The 26,051-nt window shown below is 32.4% G+C and overlaps 1 protein-coding gene across 2 annotated transcripts in view; it reads right to left on the bottom strand.

Moving 5' to 3' along the window:
• PCCA (propionyl-CoA carboxylase subunit alpha) overlaps positions 1-26,051 on the bottom strand; it is a 447,428-nt gene that overhangs the window by 143,988 nt on the left and 277,389 nt on the right. For both annotated transcript variants that reach the window (XM_031958625.1, XM_031958626.1), the window contains one exon: positions 16,196-16,298. In XM_031958625.1, coding sequence (XP_031814485.1) covers positions 16,196-16,298 — 103 coding nt within the window. The remainder of the gene's footprint in view (positions 1-16,195; positions 16,299-26,051) is intronic.

The following is a 26,051-nucleotide window of genomic DNA, read 5'->3' as shown; positions in this document are numbered from 1 at the left end:
CTAGCACCCTTAGCCACTATTGTGCTGTTCAGTTTCCTCTAACATTTTTAGAAATATTTCACATAGTACTGGTTCTATTTTCTCTCTGACAGCTATTTAAAAGCACATCCTTAGGGAATCTGGGTTCCCCTATACTTAATGAATCCTGAGAAACCTCCTATTTTTACACATTGCCAAGAAATAAACCCAGAGCAGAAGCAGTTCAGTTTAGCAACTACTGCAGCACATGAATATTAAAAGTCTTTCAGCAATTTTCTATCTTACAATCTCTTGCCAGTTCATTGCCAATCTTATATTCTAATGAAATCACTGATCTATTCTTTCACACTAAGTCCTTAATCTTGGAATCTCTGGGAAGATCCTTCTTTGGCCCTAGTTTTGGAAGACTGAAATCTAAGTAAAATTTGAAAAATTTAATGATGATGATGATGATGATGGTGATAATGATAATAAGCAGGGGTATTAAAAGTACCCTAAGAGGTAGGTGCTATTATTATTATTATTATCATTATCATTTTACAGATGAGGAACTCATAAATTTTACACATGAGAACAGGAAACTGAAAGAGACCAGTGACCAGGACTGCACTGCTAGTTATGAATCTGAGGCCAAATGTGAAGTCCAATTTTCCTGGCTCAAGGTGCAGCCCTCTAGCTACTGTTCCTCCCAGAATTAACAGTGGCAACATAAGCTTGTCTCTATATAATAAATGTTACCTGATCGTTACCATTAGCAAATGCTTAAAATAGCTGTCGGATTAAACAATTTCAAATTGTTAAAACACACACACATATTGATCAGAACTTTCTATTTTGTATTCTCCAATATGTCTATCAACTGTGGGTTGTTTTTTTCTTTAAGGTAGAATATTCTAGAACTCAGGCAACCTAAATTCAAATCACAGCTGCTCTACTTACTTCATGGGTGACCTTGAAACAGTTATTTAACCTCTTGAGAAATTAAGTTTTTTCATTTTTTAACATGAAGAAAATGGACCATAGCATCTTTAAAGAGGTCCTTTCCAAGCTAAATGTATCTTTTATGTCTTTCGTTCCCATTCTTAATGAGGCTAGTGACATGGTAGTGCTTTATCTAAATCAAACTTTATTTTTATAGTTTATGGTTCAGAATATTATCAGCATACGACATAAATAACAAATTCAGCTATCTTTATGCCATGTATATTAAGTAAATTCCTATTTTGTAATTACTTTACAACGTAGTAACTAATGGACCTGGATTCTGGAAGACCTTAATTTTAATCACAATCTTTATACCATCACAATAGACAAAATAATTAGCTTCCATGAATCTTCATTTCCTCATCTGTAAATTGAAGCTATTTAACAGCCAAACAAAGGAATATGCAATATGCCAGATACTCTAAGACAAAGTTTACAAAAACAAGAATACAATCTCTGCCTTCAAAGAGTTTTTATTCTACTGTAGAAGACAACATGTACACATAAAATATAGTCAAATTAATATGCACATAATAAATACAAGGGAAATAAATTCTTTGCAAACCTTAAACAATCATATGAATGTCAGCTGTTATTATTTAATAATTATTCCTAAAGTTTCAGAAAGACTTAAAATTCATACCTCCACTATCATGAATTTTTAAAAAAATATACTTCACCAATTTCAAAAAGCTCATTCTATTTTTTCTATCTCTGACTTCTTCTAAAACTCAGCTATGATACAGAATGAACTTTCTTCAAGTAAGAAAATTATGTTTTCTTAATAATAACAGTTGTATAAACATAAGGTCTAGTCAGTTAAAGAAAACTCCAACATCAAAAAGTAGTAAAACATAGAACCCAACCTCCTTTTTCTTTGAAGAAATTTGTTTGAAGTAAGGTATTTCTAGTTATGGGTGAATGAAATAAGAATTCAACAGCAACAAATGAAAATCCAACTCCTATGTAAGGCTAATTAGATCCATCTGAAAGTTCTATCTAAAATTGACTCAAACATTTCCATTTTTGAAGACTTCATCAAAAATTTAGTTACAATGGACATACATCAAGGCATTTAGAATAGCATTTTTTCACAAGACATAAATTATAATAAAGTAGTGTTAAGAATTTGTATGTACTCAAAACAGCAACACAATTCAGAATTAGTGACAACCTTTTAGATGTCTGAACAGTCCCCAAAACTGCATTTTAATTTGCTTTCTCTACAAAATTTTAAAATTTAAAACATTTCAGTGTATGACTGCCCAGTATCCAAATTGACATAATTAAAGAATCAAATTACTTTGAAAAAAAGAAAGCATGGAATCTGGTTGAAAAGATATCCAAGATTCTTGAATTGTAAATTTAAGATTTTGATATTAGTTAAGATACTTCAGTAGTTAATAACAGACAGTAGGAAGAGTCTACAATTTTGAAGATTTGTTGGTTGTAAAAAAATAATTTACTTAATACATATCATGTTATCTATAATGGCAGGAAAAACCAATTTAATTTAAAATATTATCTCTACAAAATGAAATAATCTTTATATTTTAAAGTATTCTGTCACCTAAATTTCTTAGAGCTGTAAATCATGGGTTAAATCAAATCACAAAATCCTTTTTTTTTTTTCCCTAAAAGATATCTGCTAAGCATTTTTAGATATCATAATATGAAATAGGTCCTCTAAATACAGGAAGGTTATTAAATAAATTCAACAACTATTTTCCTAACCTGTATTCAGAATAGCAAACATGTTTCATTAAAATCACTATGTACATAATGCAAAAATCTTTGTGGCAGCCCTTTCTGTAGTGACAAGAAACCAGAAACTGAGTGGACGCTCATCAATTGGAGAATGACTGAATAAGTTATGGTATATGAATGTTATGGAATATTATTGTTCTGTAAGAAATAATCAGTGGGATGATGTCAGAGAGGTCTGGAGATACCCACATGAACTGATGCTAAGTGAAATGAGCAGAACCAGGAGATAATTATATACGGCAACAACAAGATTATACGATGATCAATTATGATGGATGTGACTCTCTCCAACAATGAGATGATTAAGGCCAGTTGCAATGAGCTTGTGATGAAGAGAGCCATTTACACCCAGAGAGAGGACTTTGGGAACTGAGCATGAATCACAGCACAGCATTTTCACTCTTTTTGTTGTTTGGTTGCATTTTGTTTTCTTTCTCATTTTTTTTTTCTTTTTGATCTGATTTTTCTTGTGCAGCATGATGATTGTATAAATATGTATACATATATTGGATTTAACATATATATTTTTTAACACGTTCAACATATACTGGAACCATCTAAGAGAAGGAGTGGGGGAAAGGGAGGGAAAAATTTGGAACACAAGGTTTTTCCAAGGGTCAATGTTGAAAAATTATACATGCATATATTTTGAAAATAAAAGACTATAATAAAAATAGTTTTTTAAATGAGGCGATTTTTTTAAAAAACCCATTATGTACAGTCACTGAAATTAAAATATTTTTAAGGTGATTTAGTGAAAAAAACCAACTGATTTTATTGATAGCTTTGAGAATTTCTAATAGGGTTTGAAAGGTATCAATCTTACCTCTACTTAAAGCACTAGGCCCCTCTTTTCATTATATTCTTGGTGTTTTTGACATTTTAGTATGTTGAGTAAATTTTGTTACTATTTTGTTTAATTTGTTATTTGGTATTACAATAAATCTATAGAGTAATTCAAATAAAACTAACATTTCTATACATGGTTGTAGTTATGAACAGTGACTATTTCCTCTCAAAACAGATTTTTTTATTTCTTGAAAAATATAAAAAATATTAATTGTATGAATAGTTAATGCATTGTTATTTTAAATAGAAACTCTTTACCTGTTTTATCATTCTTTTAGTAATAGAAATGCTAGTAACTTCAATGAATTTACTTTGTATCCTGTTACTTTGCTGATACTATTAACTAATCAAAATTAATATTTTGATTGATTCTGTACATTTACATAAATATTTATAAGACATAAAAGAATTAATTTTGTCTCTTATTTTGTTTGCTCTCAATTGCATTTTTGTTGTTGTTGTAATTGTCATAGTTAGCATTTCTACAATTGCCAAATAATAGTAGAGACAGTAGGCATATTTGCTTTACTCCTGATCTTACTGGAAAAGAAGCATGTTACCTCTGCTTATAAACTTTAAATCACATTACTACAGAATCACAGAATAAGGTGCCTGAATGGGGCATCATGTAAGTGTAAGGAAATGCATACTTAGCACATATCTGAATTTCAATACCTTTTTGCTCAGAGAACAAACAGAACAAGTTAAAACTCTCTTCTAAATGTTACTCCTTAAATACGTAAAAATAGCTTTCACATTGTCTGTAACAAAGCTCTTCTCCAAACCAGACATCTCTAGTTCTTCAACAAATTCTCATATGGCATGGTGTCTTGTCATTTTATCAAACTGGTTATAATACACTCATTTACAAAAAATTTTTTTACATTCTACCCTAAAATCTATGAGTACTTTATTTCATTAAAGGTTCATTTTATAAAGAGATATAATAATTTGATTTTATTATTTTTATAAAGATGTGAAAGAACTACACTTATATCAGGAACTCCCAATGATAAAATTGCTACAATTAATTCAGATGAAGTTAGGTCTAAAAGGTAGAGTTTTAGTGAGTTGCCTGAGAGGTTAAGAACTGCACTGCCCAGTAACAGATAAACTGAATTATCCACGGAGATACAGGAATAAAATAAATAATAAATAAATAAAACTTCAATCTACATTAAAATTTGAAAACAACCAACACAATAGGGCTGGGCATGTAAAGAAACTAGAGCAATCTGAATTGTAAGAAGTAAACCTTTTGTGCTATTGAGCTAAATTAGATGACCTACACACAGTGGTGAACAATCAAGATGTTTCAGGTAACAACCCAGCTACTTCAGCCCCTAAAAAAAGCAGGAGAGGAAATCAGCCTTGAGAGTTGACATGGGCAATATATTTAGCACATTCACTTTTCTTCTCATTTCTTTTTCTGCCCACCTCTCCTCAGTCAAGCTAGGGAACTAGGTTGGCTGGTCTGGTCAAGACAAGCCTAAGCTTGCCAAACTTACTTGATTCTAGTTTGGCTCAGTATGAAGCTCCTTCTGCTGCTTATAACAAGGCACAGTACATCCTTTGAACAGTAAATGTAGACATGAGATTATATGAAGTAGCATAGTGCTAAATACTAATGTAAATTCTAGGTATAAATACTGGAAAAAAGATGTAACAGATGACTACTGTGGGTGAACACTGTAGTAACAGGATGTAACAGATGACTACTGTGGGTGAAGTCTAGTAACAGGATGTAACAGATTACTATTTTGCTATTATACTACTGGGCAGCTAGGTGGAGGCAGCAGCTAGAAAATTAGACTGAGTTCAAAATCTAATCTCATGTAGTAACTACATGTGTGATCCTGGGCAAGTCACTTAATTTTTTTCAACCTCAATTTCCTCATCTATAAAATGGGCATGATAGCACCTACACTGCAGGACTTTTGTGAGGATCAGATGAGGTAGGGTTGTTGGTCTTACTTACTTAACACTATATAAATGTTACATACTTAACAATATATAAATGTTAGCTATTATTTCTAACTTATTAATATTCTAGAAAACAATGGATACGACAATGAAATACACATAAACACTTATGAAACAATGCAAATGAAATAAATAGAATAAGGAAAAAAATCAGAAAAATTAATTTAAATGGAAAGACCACCACCAACAAAAGATTAGAAACCATGATGAAAAATTATAAGCACTATATGGCTCCAAAAAAGAGATATGAGAAGATAATGTCTCTTGCTTCTTTGCAAGGTGAGAAGAGGCTAGTGGTATATATAACATCATAGTTTTTCAAGAAGTTAGATAGTTTTGCTGAAATTCTTTCTTAACTCTTTTAAAAGTTCATTATTATAAGGGATGGCTCTCTAAGCAGAAGTGAAATATAGCAGGAAATGTAGCTGATGTAAAAACAAAATATATATTAAGTATATTGAAAAGCCTGGTAGGCTAAAGAGGAAGAGGAAATTGTAAGGAGCAAAGCCTTAGACTAAAGTATTTTTTTTTAAAATTTATCTGGGGCTAATGATATGATCTCTCAGAGAGACTGTCCTTTACAAATAGGTTGAGAACTGTATCCCCAGTATTCTTCAATTTTCAGCGAAATGAATCCTATTAGGCTCTGTGCATCGAGAAAGGAATTGCAAAGATATACAGTTCAATTCCATTTAACAAGAATATTTTAATATTTTTTATTCATTATATGCCAGGAAACACAGATAAAAGGAAAAAAAATGCCCTCAAGAAACTTAAATTCTCCTGGGAGAAAACAGAACATACACATATAAATAAAAATAAAATATATTCAAACTTAGTACAAGATAACTGGGGGAGAGGCTTCTGATAACAAAAGGACTCCAAAAAGAAAGGCTGCATTTCTAGGAATAAAGGACATTTTTCTGAGTTGAAAAGTTTTTTTAAACAGGATTTGAAAGGAAAATTATAGAATATAATCAGACGAATAAATAATACCAAGCATATACCTTTAAAAATGTTATTTTTGTGGGTGCCACCAATTAATCTAGAAGTCTTTTTTTTTATTTCAGCAATGATAGTCATTAAAACCAACTACATAAATAACCCAGAACATCTTTAACTTCTTGAATCAAAAAATTATTAAGCCAATATTTTAAAAATAGTGAAGCATCTTAAATCATATTATTCTCATTATATAATAATTTTAAAGCATCTTATACTGTTAATGAAATAAAATTATTGAAAATATTTCATCTTTGCCTTATTTTAATTTAAAAATAAAATTTCACTTTCTGTTTCATACTGCAGATATTAGAAAATATTAAATTTCATAATACATAATATTTGCACAACATATAAATATAATCTATACAATATAAATATATGTACATGTGCATATGTCTAAGTATAAACAAATGTATGTAAAGATGTAATATATATATATCAGATTAAGAACTCCACTTATTGATAGAGTTGCATGATCAAAAACGTTGGAGATCTGTATGCTAGGCATTACAATACTAATACATATAGTTTTAGGTGTATCATTATAAGCTCTTTTTCATCAAAAAAATTAATACTTTTCATCAATACTTACTAGTGATATTGGTCTACTATATTTTTCTTTCTCCCTAGTTTGGGTTAGGGCCAAGTTTAGAAAAGTGCCTTCTTTCTCTAATTTTGAGAAAATATAATGTAGCAGATTATTTCTATTTAATATATTGTCTAGAATTCAATTATCTATCAATCTGGACAAGAAACTTTTTTTCTTTTGTCATCTTTTATGGATTATGTGTGTGAAAGGGAAATGATTCATGACTTTAGCAATCACCTTAATTTTCTTGAGTTCCCTTACTATCCAAAAGCCAGGCTGACCTGGGAATCAGTACCAGCTTCACAAGAGATAAAACTGAGCATTCCTTAAGCTGGGTGTATTGGAAGGTATTGGAAAGTCCTTGCAATATTGGCATATTGAACCCAGAACTTTCCCTGCTATGCCAGATAAGCAACTCAAATGATTTAAGTAAACTCCCAGTTCAGAAAAACCCAGGCCAGAGATGATCTGATTAGACTAGACCACCCCATTTCCAACTCCTACCCTCCAGTGAATTTTGTCTTTATAACTCCTGTTGCCTATGACTACCCCCGCTTCTAATTGTGTTCCCATGTATATGTGCCCACCTACATAAGAAGAATACACCCTTGAACAGAATGCAGCTGTTTGTCTTTCTTATACCAAACTCTGGCCAAACAAAGAAAGGGTAACACCTATTACTTCTCTTTCTGAGCCTAGGTTGTTAAGATTTCTTGGGAAGACACTCTGGAGGAGAGACAAGAGGCAATATATACTATTCAAGTTAAAACAACACATCTTAAGCAACAACATACCCATCATGGTATGATGGGGATAATTAACAAAAATTCATAAAGAACCTACTATGTGCTAGATACTGTGCTAACCACACAGTGGATAGAAAAGTGTTAAAACAGTCCCTGCCTTTAAGAGCTCACTATCTAACGGGGGAGATAACAATATAAAGCAAATTATATACAGAATAAATAGAAAATAATTAACAGAGGAAGTCATTAGATGTAATAAAGGATGGGGAAGGCTCCAGCAAAAGATACAATCTGGACTTAAAGGAAGGCAAGGAGGGCACTAGGTTAAAATAGTTTCAGTTCCACATTCTATCAGACCCGTCCCCAACTGAGTTCCTACAACCATTGAGGGCAGAAATCACTGTGGAAAGGAGGCCTGCTTTCCTCATCATTATCAGCAACAACTGCACACCCAGTGTCATCAAAAGGCAGGTGGAGGTAGAGTCAAGATGACAGAATAGACAGAATGTTGCCCGAGATCCCCAACTTGCCTCTGTATCAAACCTCTCAGTTGATCTGTCACCTAGTGACAGGCACAAACATTTGGAGTATAATGATTTTCCAGCATTAAGATATTTGGGATGAACTTCAGGAAAGGTCTATCCCAATTGGGCAGCAGGGAACGGGGATTAGTGCAGGCATATTGTGGAGAAACCCAGGGAGGAGGGGCCCAGCACAGGGAATTTAGTAGGAAGCACATAGTCAAAATACAGCAGCATTGGCTACTCTGTCCTGATTCAAAAGGTCAATGGATCCACAGACTAGCTTTGAGACCTGGAATGCAACTATAAAAAGCAAATAGTAAGCCCCTGAATCACAACACAACAAGCAGGACTTGCTCATATCCACCCAGCTCAGCCTGGAAGCCTGCAGCACTCCAGCCTTAGCCCATTACAGGTAGTGAGAGGCTCCTATCACCCTGCAAGAGATTGAGACAGTTTCTCCTGTACTTGGAACAGAGCTCAACTTTTAAAAATAAGCAAAAAAGCAAAAAGAGCTCTGATTATAGAAAACTACTATAGAGACAAAGAAGATCAAAATCAAACCCAGAGGAGGAGAGCAAAGACAAACACAAGTACAAAACACTTTCCACACCATAGATCTAAACAATTGGAAAAATATCATTTGTTCATGGATAGGCCAAACTAATATAATAAAAATGACAATACTACCTAAATTAATCTACTCATTCAGTGTCGTACCAATCAAACTGCTAAGAAATTAGTTTATGGGGGAAGAAAAAATAACAAAATTCATCTAGAAGAACTATAATGTTGTTGTTTGGTTTTTTGGAGGTCTTAGGGCAGCCTTCATTTCAGCAGATTAATTACCACAAGAATAGCCAGGTGTTATAGTGGAAATCTTTTATTATCTCCTTGCTTGGGGCTGGGCAGCTTTCTTAGAAGCCTTCTGGAGTCTTGGTTTCAGTGGAGAAGCTAAGGAGGCCAGGCCTGCCACCACAAGGTTGAAAAAGATGGAAATGAACCTCTCTCACCTTCCCTCAGAGAGCTTGAACTGCCAGCTTATATGCGCTACACTGAATATAAAACAATCATTATGTCACTAGGAAACCATAATTTGTTGTAAAATTAAATCAATCATACTGAACTACAGAATTAGTTTAGCACCATGCTAAACTAGACAACCATTATATTTATCAATTCCACTGATTTAACATCTTGAAGAATCCTTGTTTCAAGTTCAGAGTTCTGGCCCATAACAAAGAACAAAGATCAAAGATTTCAAGGAGAGTAATTAAAACAAAATGCAAAGGAAGGTGGCCTAGTTGAACCCCACCTTAAACTACATTATAAAACATGGCACTGGTAAGAAAAAGAGTAGTGGATCAATAGATTAGGTTGGGTTCATAAGACACAATAGTCAATGATTATAACAATCATGTGTTTTATAAACCAAAGACTCCAGCTTCTGGGATAAGAACTCACTATCTGACAAAAATTGGCTTGGAAAATAGAAAAATAGTATGGCAGAAACTAGGTGTTAACCAACATCTATACCAATACCAAGATAATCTCAAAATGGGTTTATTACTTAGACATAAAGGATAATACCACAAGCAAATTAGGACAACACAGGCTAGTCTATATCATAGATCTATGAAGAAGGGAGGAACATTATGAAATACAAAATGGATAATTTTGATTACATTAAATTAAAAATGTTTTACACAAACAAAACCAATATACCCAAGATTCAAAGGGAAGCAGAAAGCTGGGAAAAACATTTTTATAGTGAATGTTTCTGACAAAGGCATTACTTCTAAAACATAAAGAGAATTGTCTCATCATTACAAAAATATAAGCCATTCTGCAATTGATAAATGGTCAAAAGATAGGAACAGACAATTTTCAGATGAAATTAATGCCATTTTTACTCATAAGAAAACATGCTCTGAATCACTACAGATTAGAGAAATGCAAATTAAGACTGAGATACCACTTCACACCTTTCAGATTTGCTAAGATAACAGGAAAAGATAATAGTGAATGTTGGAGGAACATGAATACATTGTTGGTGGGAGGTGTGAAATGATCAACCTTTCTAGAACAATTTGCAACTGTGACCAAAGGGCTATAAAACCATACATGTCCTTTGATCCAGCAATGTCTCTACTGAATCTGGATCCCAAAGAAATACTAAAAGAGTAAAAAAGATCCACATATGCAAAAAATGTTTGTAGGAGTCTTTTTTGTAGTGGCAAGGGAATGGAAATTCAGTGGACCATCAGTTGGGGAATGGCTGAATAAGTTATCTTATGAATGTAATAATATTTTATCGTTCAGATTGATTTCAGGAAAACCTGGAAAGAATTAGATGAACTGGTACTAAGTAAAGTGAGCAGAACTAAAAGAATACTGTACACGGTAACAACAAGGTTATATGATGATCAACTGTGATAGACTTGGCTCTTTTCAACAATAAAGTGATTCAACAAAATTCGAACAGTGCCATCCACATCCAGAAAGAGAACTATGGAGACTCAATGTGGATCAAAGCATGGTATTTTCATCTGCTGTTGTTCTTGTTGTTTGTTTGCTTGATTTTTTTTTGCCTCTCATGATTTTTTTCCCTCTAGATCTGATTTTTTTTTTTTTTTGCATAGCATGATAAATGTGCAAATACATTTAGAAGAATTGCACATGTTTAGCCTATATTGGAATGCATGCTATCTAGGGGAGGGAAAGGGCAGAATATAGGGAGAAAAATTTTGAACACAAGGTTTTGCAAATGTGAATGATGAAAACTATCTTTGCATGTATTTTGGGGGAAAAACATTATTTATTAACAGAAAAAAGCAGGCGGGCAAAGGAGAGCTAGGATTGGTAGCACCTTGCTGACCAGTTATCCTGCTTCCAAACTAACAATTCTCAATCAGCTACCACACATAGTGCAGACAAGATAGCTTAGCTGAAGTACTGAAATTGCCAGAAACAGAAAAAACAGGAAGCACATACCAAAAAACAAACATACCAACTTAACTAATATATCTTAGATCCAAAAGCTTTGAGAATAGCAATATTTCCAGATCAGGATTCTTTCCAATATTCTGGGAAGTCCAATAAAGAAATGACCTGAAAACTGCACCTGTATGTGCTACCACTATAGTAACTGATGACACAGAAAAGTACATTCTTAATAGGAATGTTCTTAGAAACTTCTAATGGTTTGACATCAAAAAATGATGTTATTTTATAAGTGAGGATGACATAAAATAAGAGGTATTAATATTTACTTTGCAGCTACTTTGTAAGCACTAATGGGATATTTCTATTTGACTTAAAGTTAGAACTGTCCATGTGTTCCTACTCCATTAGGTTTTTGTTTTGTTTACTATCTCAATAGTTTTTTTTTGGTTTTCAAGTCTGTTGATTTTCAAATTTTCTCTTGTATTTGTTTTTATTGTTTACTTTTCAGGTAATTATTTAATTTATTAACCTTCTCTTGCTTTCCTTTTGTTAATACATGTGTTAAGACATAAATTTGTCTGAAAGGACAACTTTACCTGCATTTCCTGAGTTGGCATATTGTAAGATAATATTAATTAGAATTCAGAGTTAAAATGAAGAGGTAGAATAAGATTTTTTCAAATTTTCCTTGTTGTTATCATTTCAAAAGGCTATATTCAATATTTATACCCTTAAGAGTTATTTACTTTGTAGCACAAGAACAGGCTTTCATGAAGGTACCATATGATGCTGAACAATAAGCTAAATTTCTGATTTGATAATCAGGAAAATTCTACTATCCATATTTTCTTAAATTTTTTCTGATCTTTAAATTTTGCCTCATTTATTGTTTTACTAGATCTGTCAAAATGTGAAAGAAATGTATAAAAGTTAGGTATAATTATTGTCTTATTACTTATGCTTTTTACAATTCAAATAATTTTTCCATTAAATAAACTGATGTGATTCAATGAATATATATATGTATATGCATATATATCTGATTTTTACATTTTTTCATTATCTAAGATATTTTTAATTAAGCACTTTAAAGTGCTATATATTCAATTCAACAAGCATAGACTATTTCTAAAACACTAAAAATGTAAATATAAAACAAAATTTTTCTGCCTTCAAAGAGCTTACTGTCTTGTCTGACAACATGGTCCACTCTTTTACTTTTTGTGATTCAAATGAAGCTAATAAATTTTACTCCCTGACTTTATTTTAATGCCACATGAATATTTATTTTGAATGTGTTGCTTATATTTTAAAATGTCTTTCCATCTGTCAAATTGAGTTATATATCTTTTCTTTTCATTCAGAAAAAAGACATACTATACATGTTTTTTAAAAATCAAACCCACAAGATCATGTTATAAAATATAATTTGCAAAGTTGTTAAACCTCAAATTTAGAAGAAAATTGTGTCAAAAATAAAGAATCCTCATTGTAATAAAGAATACCTTAACCATTTTCCTAAGAAAATTAAAATGCAAATTAAGACTGAGATACCACTTCACACCTCTCAGATTTGCTAAAATAACAGGAAAAGATAATAATAAATCTTGGAGGAACACAAATACATTTACCTCTTTCTTTTAAAAAATATTCTAGGATCAAAGATAAAATACCAACTTTGAAGAAACAGAACTTGAAACATTATTATAATCCTAAAATCCAGAAAAAAAGTGCTAGAATAATTGATAAGTATGCCAAAAAAAAGGAAAAAATCTGCTTTTAGAAATCACTGTGTGCCAATGTCAATAACTATTATAAAATGACCACAACTATATACTGATAAATACATTAAAAAGATATTGACAAACATGCATAATATATGTAGTATTTATTATATAAGGAGCATATCTTTCATAGACTTGTTAATACTTGAAGGACAGAGACATTATAGTAAAGGAAAATAAACTTGAAATAATATTACATAAAAACAATAGTATTAAAATTTAAGAAAAAAGCAAGTTGGAATTGAACAGCTTTAAAATATGATTTAAAATTAAAATGATTTATTTACAGGAAGTTAAACCCATAAAAGTTGCAAAAACATTTAAATACTTTGAAAAATTGTGAAGTGCTTGGTTAAACCACCTTATAAACTCTTGTACAACATGTTAATAGACAGGTGGATACACTTGGAAGATAGAACAGTTTGCCTCCTATTGCAATAATTTGCCCCATTATACCAGTATGTTTTTCTCACATACAGCTCCTTACACCTGTGCTCTGCAGTTTCCACTGCTGATCTATTAATTTGGGGGCATCTTTCAACATGTTGATATTTCTCAAAGTGTCTACATGATTGGGAGTTTGGGATATCTAAGTAATTGTCTTTCCATAATAAAAGTGAATCTTTCAGCACAAATCTAACATTCTCTAAATTTAAATTCTCTCTGAATATGAAATGTCTTTTTCCCCCTTTAAAAAACAAATAAAGAACACAAATATATTAGTTAATTTCTTCTTGAATATCTTGAAAAATTAAGAGACTATAAATCTAAGATATTTTTCTAACAAAACCACTAAAACAACTTACTATTTTTTCATAAAAGATTTTATTTTCCTTTGAAATCTACTATCAAAAGCACATCTAACATTTATATAGACAACATTTTATGTTTTGGATAATACCATTTACCTTAAGTCAACTGGAATAAAAGACTTCTTTGGCTTTAAAAAGCAAAAATAACTATTTCCATAAGAAATACACAATGTCAGAGGGCGGCTAAGTGGTACAGTGGAGGGAGCACCAGCCCTGAAGTCAGGAGGCTCTGAGTTCAAATCTGGTCTCAGATACTTAACACTTCATAGCTGTGTGACCCTGCAGCAAGTCACTTAACCCCAATTGCCTCAGCAAAAAACAAAACAAAACAAATAAACGAGAAATATACAATGTCCATAATTGTATATGAAATTTAATAAAATGGAGATTAAACAACTGTTAACCAAGATGAGTTTTTCGAATAATTTAAGTAAACCTGTCTTCAAATTCATTTTCTTTCTATTAAACTATGTTAGCTACATTTTGACTATCCTGAGAAAGGAAAAATTTACCCATTGATGATGTACTGTTGCCACAGAAATCCCGTTCAGAAGGAGATCAAAGGTAAATTGAGACATTTGGTAAATTTGTTTAAGAGCCAGGTAAAGCTGCAATTTGTGGAATTATGATTTAATACCTCTAATTCAGGCTTTCCCCTAAGCAGGAGATAATTGTAGAACCCAGGCCCCTTACTTATCATTGGGTAGCAAATGTTCAAGCACTTGTGGATGCCTATTGGTAGGTTCCAAGTTCATACTTCTCTGGGAATGAAGAAACAATTGAGAGGGAAGAATAGGATTAAAGATAAATCCTGGAATGTAGGGCTGTTAAACTCTGGCCATGGCATGACTGCAGGAAATAAGGGGGAGGGGGAAGGAGGAGAGAGTGGTGGGTGCTTCCCTCATTCCACACATAATGCTTCTCATCTCGAATGCACTTGAATATTTGTAGGAAACTAGGCACTTAATCAGAGCTACATCACTGTGATCTATTCAAAATCAGCCCTTTACAAAGAGATAATATTTATATTATACTTATATTACCTTATGCACTTATATTTAATTTAGCCAACTGCACAAATCTGCTATAAATGACATATGACATTTTATTTATTTCCATGACTTACTTATGTAATATTTCAGTGTAATACCTTAATAACAGTGGAATCAGCAATTTTAATATACAAAACAAACAACATTTTGTCAAATATCCAAACTGACCAGGTTTCAATAAATCTTGAAAAAACTGTCATTTTCAGTAATGACCAAGATCAATTACCTGAAGTCTTGTTTGGCTTTACCTACAATGATATTCTAAAATTTTTATTATTGCTTTACTTAGATCTTATGTGAGAACTAACTTCTCAAAGAACTGGAGGAAATAAATCAAAACAGCCATCAAGAGGGTAATACAAATCTAATATAACATAGTTTAATATAAAATTTATTGTGGCAATAGCACAACAACTTTCTTAGTATGTTTAGCAAAGTGGTGCCATGGATATACTACCAGAGCAGAGAGAGAAAACCTGAATTGAACTAAAATCTTGCCTAAGACATTTATATAATCTTGGACAAGTCATTTAAAATGGCTTGCCTGAGTTTAATCATCTGTAATATGATCTAGAGAAGAAAATGAAAAACCATTCCAGTATCATTGCCAGGAAAACCCCAGATGCGGTCACAAAGAGTGGGACCAACTGAAGAAACTAAAGATGTAGTAAAATGCTAAAGATTAAATCTATCAGAGCACAGGGATAAAACAATTTTCTCAAGATACCTTTTCAGCCTACAAATGACAGATTTTTAAAATTACATGCATGCTACTGTATTCACACATTTGCAACTTGAAATAAATGTTTATTATATCCTAGAATTAAAAAGGTTCTTTCTGTATTCTCTCCAAGGAAGATCTAGGCAGCCTGTCAAAAGGCTGTCACTATATTATGAAAATTTGACCTATAAGAAAATTTCTAAATGAATAACTTCTAGTTTTATCTAGGCTTTGCGGTATATTTAATTACCTAAAATTCTTGGACCTCAGAAATAAAAGAAGAAATTTTATTTTCATTTAAGGAAAGAATAAGCTTGAGATGGTGCAAAATATGAAACATCTGCATAACTATACCAGGCTACAGAAAAGCAAACCAGAACTGATAAACATTTTTAGAACTATAATTTGCACTTATTCATTATTTCAAAATTGCTAAAAAAAATTTAATAAAACTTACACAAAATTTTGAACCACTGTTTGATGCTGTGACAGAATGAATTTCATCTCCCATTTTGATTGACAGATCCCAGTGTGCTATTTTTGGTTTAAGAATGGGAACTCTAAACAAGAAAAGAAAGAAAAGTAATTAATATTTTCATATTATTCCCTTTTTCATTAAATTGCTCTCCCTTGCTTGAGTTTCTTTCAAAAATTGAAATTAAGTTAATGATGGAGTCAAAAAGTACATGTAAAATTAACTATCCTTAAAAAAAAAAAAAAAAGCAATCCTACTTGCAAAGTTGTCGCCAAATCATAAATCAGCTATTTTATAAAAATATGTTTACAGCTTGCAACACATTTTCACAAAGAAATCATGTTAAAAGTCTTTAGGTTCTGGGTCAGATGAACCGCCCCCCCCCAAAAAAAAATGTTAAACACAGCAATATGAAATTCACATTTACATAATACTTTAATATTTGCAAAACACACTTTTTTGATTATGAAAACCCCATAAAGTAAGTTGTGTAGTCCTACTCCAATAGTACAAATGAAAAAAACTGAGGTTCCAACTGGATAACTAACAAAGAACTAGAAAGTAAAATAGGATTTGAACACAGGCATCCTGAATGAAAATCTTACTTTCTCAACTATGTCACACTACTACAAAGAACAATCTTTTTCTAGAAAGACACATTTGATATTACAACTAAGGCCAGGAATACATTTTTCTCTATCTTCATATAAGGAATGAAGGCTGCTTAGGTGGCTCAGTGGCTAAAGCACTGGGCCTGGAGTCTGGAAGATCAGAGTTCAAATCCATACTCAGAAGCTTGTGAGCTGTGTGACTATGGGCAAGTCACTTAAGCTCTGTTTTCCTTAAACAACTGGAAAAGGAAATGGCAAACCAGTCTAAGTTTGTTAATGTGGGGTTATAAGGACTCTCTGAACTCTACTAAGACACCAATGAGGAGTCCTATAGATTTAACTGCATAAGGACCGACTACTAAAAAGATAAGGAGACATGAAATACAGGATTATAACTGTAAAGTATAAAACTCTGAAATATTCTTTAGGCCTGAAATTGGTGGTTCTTTAATCTCATATCATTTCTTTTCTTCTTATTTTTTATTATAATTAAAGGTGCTTATTTTCAAAACATATGCATAGATAATTTTCAACATTCACCTTTGCAAAACCTTGTATTCCAAAATTTTTTTCCTTCCCACCCCATCCCCTAGATGGCAAGTAATCCAATATGTTAAACATGTGCAATTCTTGCATATGTATCCACAATTATCATGATGCACAAGAAAAATCAGATAAAAAGGGGGAAAAATGAGAAAGAAAGGGGAAAAAAAAAGCAATCAAACAACAAAAAAAATTGAAAATACTATTTTGTGAGCCACACTCAGTCCCCATAGTCTTCTCTCTGGGTCCAAAAGGCTCTTTTCATCACAAGACCACTGGGACTGGCCTGAATCAACTCATTGTTGAAAAGAGTCATGTCCATCACAATTGATAATCGCATAATCTTATTGCTACTATATAGTGTTCTCCACCTAACATCAGTTCATGTAAGTCTCTCCAGGCCTCTCTGAAATCATCCTGAAGATCATTTCTTATAGAACAATAATATTCCATAACATTCATATACTATAACTTATTTCAGCCATTCTCCAACTGATGGGCATCCACTCAGTTTCCAGTTCCTTGCCACTATGAAAAGGACTGCTACAAAATTTTTTGCACATCTGGGTCCTTTTTCCTTTATGATCTCTTTGGGATAAAGACCCATTAGAGACACTGCTGGATTAAAGGGTTTGCAGTTTGAGGACCTTTTGGGCACAGTTCCAAACTGCTCTCCAGAATGGTGGTATGCATTCACAATTCCACCAACAATGTATTAGTGTTCCAGTTTTCCCACATTCTCTCCTGGTCATCTTAGTCAATCTGAGAGGTGTGCAGTAAGTAGTACCTCAGAGTTCCTCTTAAAATGCATTTCTCTGATCAATAATGATTTAGAGCATCTTTTCATATGATTAGAAACATTGCCTTTTCCTGAGACACAAAGCATTATCATCTAGTCTATGTTTTTTAAATATTCCAAACTTTGAAATATTTTTAAAAGATATTACCAATTTCCCTCAGAATCATATTGTATTCAGCATGAACTACTATTTTTCATTTTGATCAAATCAATCTCTTCCAGATTTCATTCAATTGAACAACATTTATTAAATACCGGGTGTAGCCAAGATGGGAAAGTAGAAGACTTTATTTCAGTCCAATTCTTTGAACATTGTCCTTGCACCACCAACAAATGGTAAAGGTGAGGAATTTCTCCCCCAAGACAATATAGGAAATTGGAAGGAGAGTGTTGCTGTGACACTACAGTGAGTACAGCCCATACATTGTCGAATCAGCAGCTAAAAGCCTTAGAGGTGACAGCAATAACTTCAGAAGCCGTTAGACCAAACAAAATAAAGGGATTGGAAAATTGTTCAGAAAGAGATTACATGATACTCCTGTGCTAACAATGGGCTCAAAATTGGGTGTTGTTTAACAACTCCACTGCTTATACCCCTTTTTACTTCACAGCTCAAGAGTAGAAAAAAAGTACATGCACTTGTGATTGAAAATGAGCAGGGACCCAAAAGCTTGTCGTCTTAAGGCCAAAAAAAAAAAGGGGGGGGGTGTTTGTTTGTTTTTTTTTTTAAAATCAAATGGCAGTGGTAAAGGAAAAATTGGGAAAAGACATGAGAGCAATGTAAGAAAATCAAGAAAAGATAATGGCTGGGTAAAAAAAAATACAAAAAAGAGTTAAGAAAATGACACCTTAAAAAATTGAATTAGTCAAATGGTAAAAGAGATACAAAACTGCACTGATAAAAAGAATTTTTTGATATGAGGTATATAACTTCATTAAGGAAAATAATTCCATAAAAAATGACAGAGAAAAGTTAAAGTAAAAACAAAGTATTTTAAATAAATCTGGAGAGAAAAACATCACTTTCATCTAAGGAGATTGAGCAAGTCTTCATGGAAGAGTAGCACTTAAACTGGACCTTAAAGAGGAATTTATTAAGTAGATACAAATAAGGAAGGGTGCCAGGCAAAAAGATCCCTCTCTATGCAAACAACAGCTTGAATTCTGGAAATAGGAAGCAATTAATTTGGTTGGGATACATATGGAGTGAAATGGAATAACTGTAGAAAAATGGGTTACAATTCTATTGTTATAAATCTTAAATTTCACACCAAGGCTATATTTTATCTTATAAACAAATATAGGCTACTAAAGACTTATGAACAGAAGACCAACATAATCATATATTTTAAATAATATTTTATTAGCTATGTAAAGTATTCTAAAAAAAAATTGGAATAGGGAAAACTGTCATGAGACTCATAATAGTCCAGAAAAAGATTTGATGGGAATCTGAACTTCTACTATGGCATTTTGAACACAGATGAGGGCAAGGATGTAAAACATATTGTAGAAGTAGTACTGGTCATATTTAAAATTTATGGAGATAGTATGAAACAAGGGAAAAGGAAAAAGTAAAGATTCTCCAAAGTTTAAGTTTTAGAAGCTTTGGTTACTTTGGAAGACAGTGCCATAATCAACAGAATTACACAGGTTAAAAACAAGACAGGTTTAGGTAAAGTACACGAGTTCACTTCTGGATGTGTTAACTATAGACTAATTAGCAGGATACAATGTGAAGCAGCCATTCTACTACCATGATAGTTTTTAGTTCTGACTCATTTTTCTTCCCCTCCCCAGTCTCAACTCTGGAGTTAACTAGCTCATTCAAACACAACCCTTCATGTTTAAATCCCTTGTCCTGTTGCTCCTCTTGGCCTGCCAAAATGTATACATGATTCACTTTCTTTGAAGGGAAAAAAATATGCATTTACAACACATTCAACTATGGGCCAGGCATTGTGCTAAACACTCATATTCCAACAGGAGGCAAGGGCTACTATTTGACACAGTTAAAGAATCTGAGACAGGCTAAGCAACTTGTCTCATTTCATATAGCTAGTAAGCTTCTGAATCTATATTGAAACTCAGGTCTTTTTGACCCTAGGCCTAGAGTTCTATTTATTTGCACTAAAGATACTAAGAAGTCTCAGGGTGTGTGTGTGTGTGTGTGTGTGTGTGTGTGTGTCTGTCTCACACACACACACACACACACACACACGGTCCGAAGACTTGGATATAACTGAAAGCAAGTGAACCAAACAAACTTTTTAAACTCGATGTCACTTAGGCTTAACATGTTGAAAACATAAAATATTCTTTTTCCCCAACTCCCAAACCTATCCCTCAGATTCTATCTATCTAAGCCTGTTGATGCTACCTTTAGCACTTATAAGAGTTCCCTCTCCTTTACTAAAACACTTAAATAGCCTCCAATTTGGCTTTCTTGCCTCCCCACTATATGATCTCCACCTAGCTGCAACAGTGATTTCCCTACTAAAGTACATGTCTCATTATATCATTCACCTACTCAAGAAAAACTCAAATGGTTCTGTAATATTTCTGAGATCAAATGCAAACTCCTAAGTCATTTCGGCTTTCACATATTAGTTTCAATCTTACCTTTCAGCATTAACATACATTACTCTTCTTCCACTCGATATTTCAGACAAACTGGTTTTCTTGCAAGTCCTCATATATAACACTCTCCCATGTCTGTGTCACTGCAAAGGTTGTTACCCATGACTGGAATGAATCCCTCTCACAATATAGTTTCCTTCAACACTCACTTAAAGCACCACCTTTGATGGGAGATCTTTCCTGATTCCTGTCAGCTGACAGTGATTCCCTTAAAAATTACGATTTATTTAATTGGGGGTGGGATTAAAAATGTAGGTGTTTTCCGAGATTGAATGTAAGTTTCTTGAGGACAAGCAAGGAATTTTTTTTTCATTTTTTATCATTGTAGCATCAATAATTAGCACAAACAACATGATTAATAAGTGTTTATTGAGAATTATCTGGTCCTCTCCCTAATTTTGAATGGTCAGTTTCCTTCTCAATTGTTTCCTTGAATTAATATTTCTTACAATGTTCTGTTGTTCTTTCCACATAATGAATGTACCCTTAATTCCAAGTTATCCTTGGTTTTTCCTTGGCAGTAAGATTGTGACTCTTCACACAGAAAAAGTTTATGGGACCTTTTGGCCTATTCTTTGGAAATTCTTTTGCATATGTTAAACTTACTTAAGAAATGGTGATGAGTCAGTGTCCTTACTTCCCCTTTATTTCTCATTTTTCAGAGCTAATTTTTTTTTTTAAATAAACAGCCTGGGGGAGAGGAGAGTTGCCATAATGTTAAAAAGTAATTTTTCATCATTTTTGTTCCTATATGATTTATTTTGATTCTATGCTCTGATCAGTCTATAATCTGAATATAGGCAGCTGATTTTTAAAGGGCTGCTATTTTCTATTATATTCTATCTGTTAAGAAACCACAGCAAAAAGGATTCATTATCAGGTGGTCAAACTTCTGGTGATGAACTTTTGCATATTTAGGCAAATTAGTTTTTGCAAAATATCCTGGCAAACCTGGCAGTGCCTAATAACACAAGTTTCAAGAATCCAAACTCTTATGATGCTATAAGGTTTCAGAATAAAATTAGGTTGGAGTAGGGGGATACTTTAAAGCAATAAACAATTCATTGAACGATGCTATTCTTTTTATACTTACAGGTGTCCATCAATAAATAATAGTGATTTACATTAACAAATGGATTCAATATTTGGACACATCTTGCTTTCTGTTCCAGGGATTCATGCTAAATCAATATTCTTTTTTTTCAAATACTGACACTTGAAATTAAGGCAGAAGATTTTGAGACAAAAACTTACTATTTTTTAAAAAAATAGCTTTTTATTTACAAGTTATATGCATAGGTAATTTTACAGCATTGACAATTGCCAAACCTTTTGTTCCAATTTTTCCCCTCCTTCCCCCACCCCATCCCCTAGATGGCAGGATGACCAATACATGTTAAATATGTTAAAATATAAATTAAATACAAAATAAGTATACATGTCCAAACCGAATAACTTACTATTTTTCATAGTGAAACTACAAACAGAATTCCTATCATGAATTGTTAATTCTCTATTCACAATTAAATAATGAATTTGAAGATGATTCTAGAATATGATGTTGGCAGTCCAAAAAGAATTCAAGGATCATTTAGTGATTCTCAAACTGGGAGACTCTTAAAATTTATTAAGAGGAACAACTAAGCTAAACGGCGCAATGAACAAATCACTGGCCCTGGAGTCAAGATTACCCGAATTCAATTTGTGCCTCAGACACTTTAACACTAGCTAATTGTGTGACCTTGGGCAAGTCATTTAACCCCAATTGCCTTACCAAAATAAACAAACAAATAAAGATAAATGGTAGTAAAATTTATTCAGGATCCCAAAGAGTTTTTGTTTATGTGGGTCCAGAAATGTAAAATGAATTCATCAAGATCTCAGAGTAAGGATTTAATGCAAGGTCTCCCAGTTTTGAAGTCATAAGACATGTTTAAATTCTCACTCTGCTACAACCTTAGACAGGTTACTTCATCTTCTCATCTTTAATTTCTCTAAGATTCTTTGCCATTCTATGATTCAAAAAGTCCAAATTCAATGTTTTTTTTTTCTACTACCCACAGCACAGAAAAATCAACCTGTGGAATTAATATATCTTCTACAAATTTTAATAATAGATATATATATATATATATATACATATAGATAGATAGATAAATATAGATATAGATACACATACACACTACAGTGGCTATAATGGTACAAAGTAGAAAGCAAAATTTAAAGTAAATAATAATCATGACAATAATAGCTATTTAGGAAGCACTTCCAAGATACTTAACATATATTATTTCATTTGATTCACAGAACTGTGAAGGATGTGCTATTATTATTCCTGTTTTATAAGTGAGGAAACTGAGTCTGAGAGAAGTAAAGTAAATATAGGATAAACATAAAAGATATCAGAACATATAACATATAATAGTATGTTTTGTGAAATAAATACCCAAGAGAGAAATTAAATAAATTCAATTACACAAACATTATTTAGTAACCAACTTTGTTCAAGAGTTAAGCAATTAGGATAAGTGATTTCTAGAGCTGGTTCGACCATCTTGACAAAAAATTCCTTAAACCTTTACAAGATAGATGATCAATAAATTTTCTTTAATAAATTTTCCTTACTTTCCTATTCTAAATCTTTATGACTCTATGAAGTATAGGATACCATTTTAAAAAAAAGCTTTAGTGGGTTATATATGTGTGTGTGTGTGTGTGTGTGTGTGTGTGTGTGTAAGGTAATTTAGTTTAGTTAATTTAGTTAATTAGTGGGCTGCATATGGATGAGATGGAAGAGGGAGTTAACATATACAGAGATATTAATTCTTACTTTCTAAAATTTTAAATGCTTTAAATTTTTAAATATACAATCAAGAATTTTTCTCAGGGAAGAATATAATAGGAATAACTAAGGTTAAATTTAAACTCTCTAAGTATTAATAGTTATATAAATCTATTCTAATCTGAATTAGTCTCAAAGTTAATTTTTATGAAAGTCATGGCTATCTACACTCTTTTGTTCCAGAAGAAGAAAAAGAAGTCTTGTGGGTTTACTGCACTTCATACATCACAATAGCACTGACACAAAAGAAAACTATGCTTCCTTTCCTCAGTAAGTTTTCAGTAAGGAGGATTGCCATCTGATCAAAATTTAAATCCATGCAACTTATTGTTCAACCACAAACTGACATCAATTAAACTAGCATATTTCCTATTCAAAAGAATAAAAAAGGGAAAAGAAGGAAAAAATAAGAAAAACACAAGCAACTAATATAAACAGGCATTCACAAAAGCAAATCAAATAATAGTGCTTTAAAGCCTGTCCACTTTGATTGCCATCAGCCAATTGCTATATAGAGTTCAATAAAACTACAATTTTCTATCGTTTGTGGTGAAAAACCTGTCATCTGACTGTTACTGACAATATAGTGAACTTTAAAAAATATCGCTGCATTCTTAAGTGTCATATATCTCTTTACATAAAATATAAATTATTATACATTTTAAAAAATGTTACAATGTCTATTAAGTGCCATATTTTACAATATATTGTGATAAATAAAGCTTAACTCAAAGCAGGGTTTCCAATTACCAAGGATTATGAACATTTCAAAACCATATTAGATGACATTCAGCAAAGCTGGCTTTCAATTGTACCATTATCTATCTAGCAATAAAATAACGTGAAATATTGACTTAAAACAATGATAATGACAAAAGAATCATTAAGAAATCCTTCATCATAACTTTCACAGCGGGTGGCCTATAAAATGATCAAGAATAATATGCTGGATTCCGTAGTCACTGAGGTCAGTTTCTGCATACAAATTTTTTCAAGAAGAAAAAAGACCTTCAGAAAGTGGGCCATTCATCTGAACCAAGTTCAGAGAATTTCCAGCACTGTGAAAAGATATGTTATGCAAGCACATAGATGTATTCAGTGGGGGTAGACTGAACTAGCTACATGGAGACTACAAAGGAGCCCTCCCATGGCTCATGAATAAGTCGAGGAAATGATCAGAAAAAAAGAAAGAGATGTTTAGACAGATGGCCCACTTAAAATGCCTGGGACAAGGCATAAGCAATTTTAATGAAACTTTAGATCTAACATATGAATTGTTTTCTTATTTCTCCCCTCTCCCCACCCAGTCTCAAAGAAGATAAACACAAATTCAGTAACTGATTGATGAGTCCATTTCAGCATGTTAGAGTGGAAAAGCCACACAATTTAGGTATTATTGATATAGTAAGTACATATAAAGAAAAATCCTTCATAGAAACACAAGCTATCAGAATGAATATAAAAGAATGGAATGGATAGATTAAAGGAATTCAAAACTGAAGTCTACTGCCAAATAAAACAAAAATTTAAGGCTTATTATCTGAGTACTTTCAACTCTCCAACATAAAAGTTTATCACTGTAGAAGAAACATAAAAGCTATGGTTTCACAGGACCTCTTTATTTCTTAAAAAAAAAATTATAATAATACATGGATAAAGCCTAAAACTCTGGTTATATGTAGTTAAGAAATTGTAGCCATTTAGGTTTTCATGCTTTCTCTGTGTGAATGTGTGTACATTCACAAAAGTACATATCTGCAAATATATATGTGTATGCATACAAGTATAAAAATATGATGCTATTTTTCCAGACATTATTACTCACGTCTCCACAAGATATTAGATCAGTAAAATATTCAGAAAGTTACAGAAAATACCCAAGTACAATATAAATAACATAACAGTTTCTCAGACAAAAGCTCTGAACTCTTCAACCTCAAATAACCCTTTGTAACATCTATGATACTTTAATTTTTATCTACTTGGCAGGAGAGGAAAGAAGGTGGGAATGTGGGAGGGAGAATGATGTAAGGGCTTTGGTTTTTAACTTTGGGGAGAGTGAAGGGTTAGGGATGTCCAGAGCTCCTAGTAAGATACTTCATACACAATCCCATATTTATTTTATACTTTCAAAGTCTAAAGTATTATAAGGGAACAGAACAGTGGCAGCTTTCTCCCTATCTGATCAACCTCTAAGACCTACCACACAGTAGACTGAGGATAAAGACAGACAGACACACACACGCACACACGCACACACACACATACACACACACACACACACACACGGCTATCTAATACTAAGGTAGCTCTGAAGTGACACAAACATTAAACATCAGTAACTATGGAGAATAGCAAATATTCCAAAAGCAAAAAAATCAAAATGGAAACAATGTAATAGTA

This window comes from Sarcophilus harrisii, chromosome 3 (genome assembly GCF_902635505.1).
Source record: "Sarcophilus harrisii chromosome 3, mSarHar1.11, whole genome shotgun sequence".
In the NCBI taxonomy this organism is placed as follows: domain Eukaryota; kingdom Metazoa; phylum Chordata; class Mammalia; order Dasyuromorphia; family Dasyuridae; genus Sarcophilus; species Sarcophilus harrisii.
This window is presented reverse-complemented; position numbering and strand designations above follow the sequence as displayed.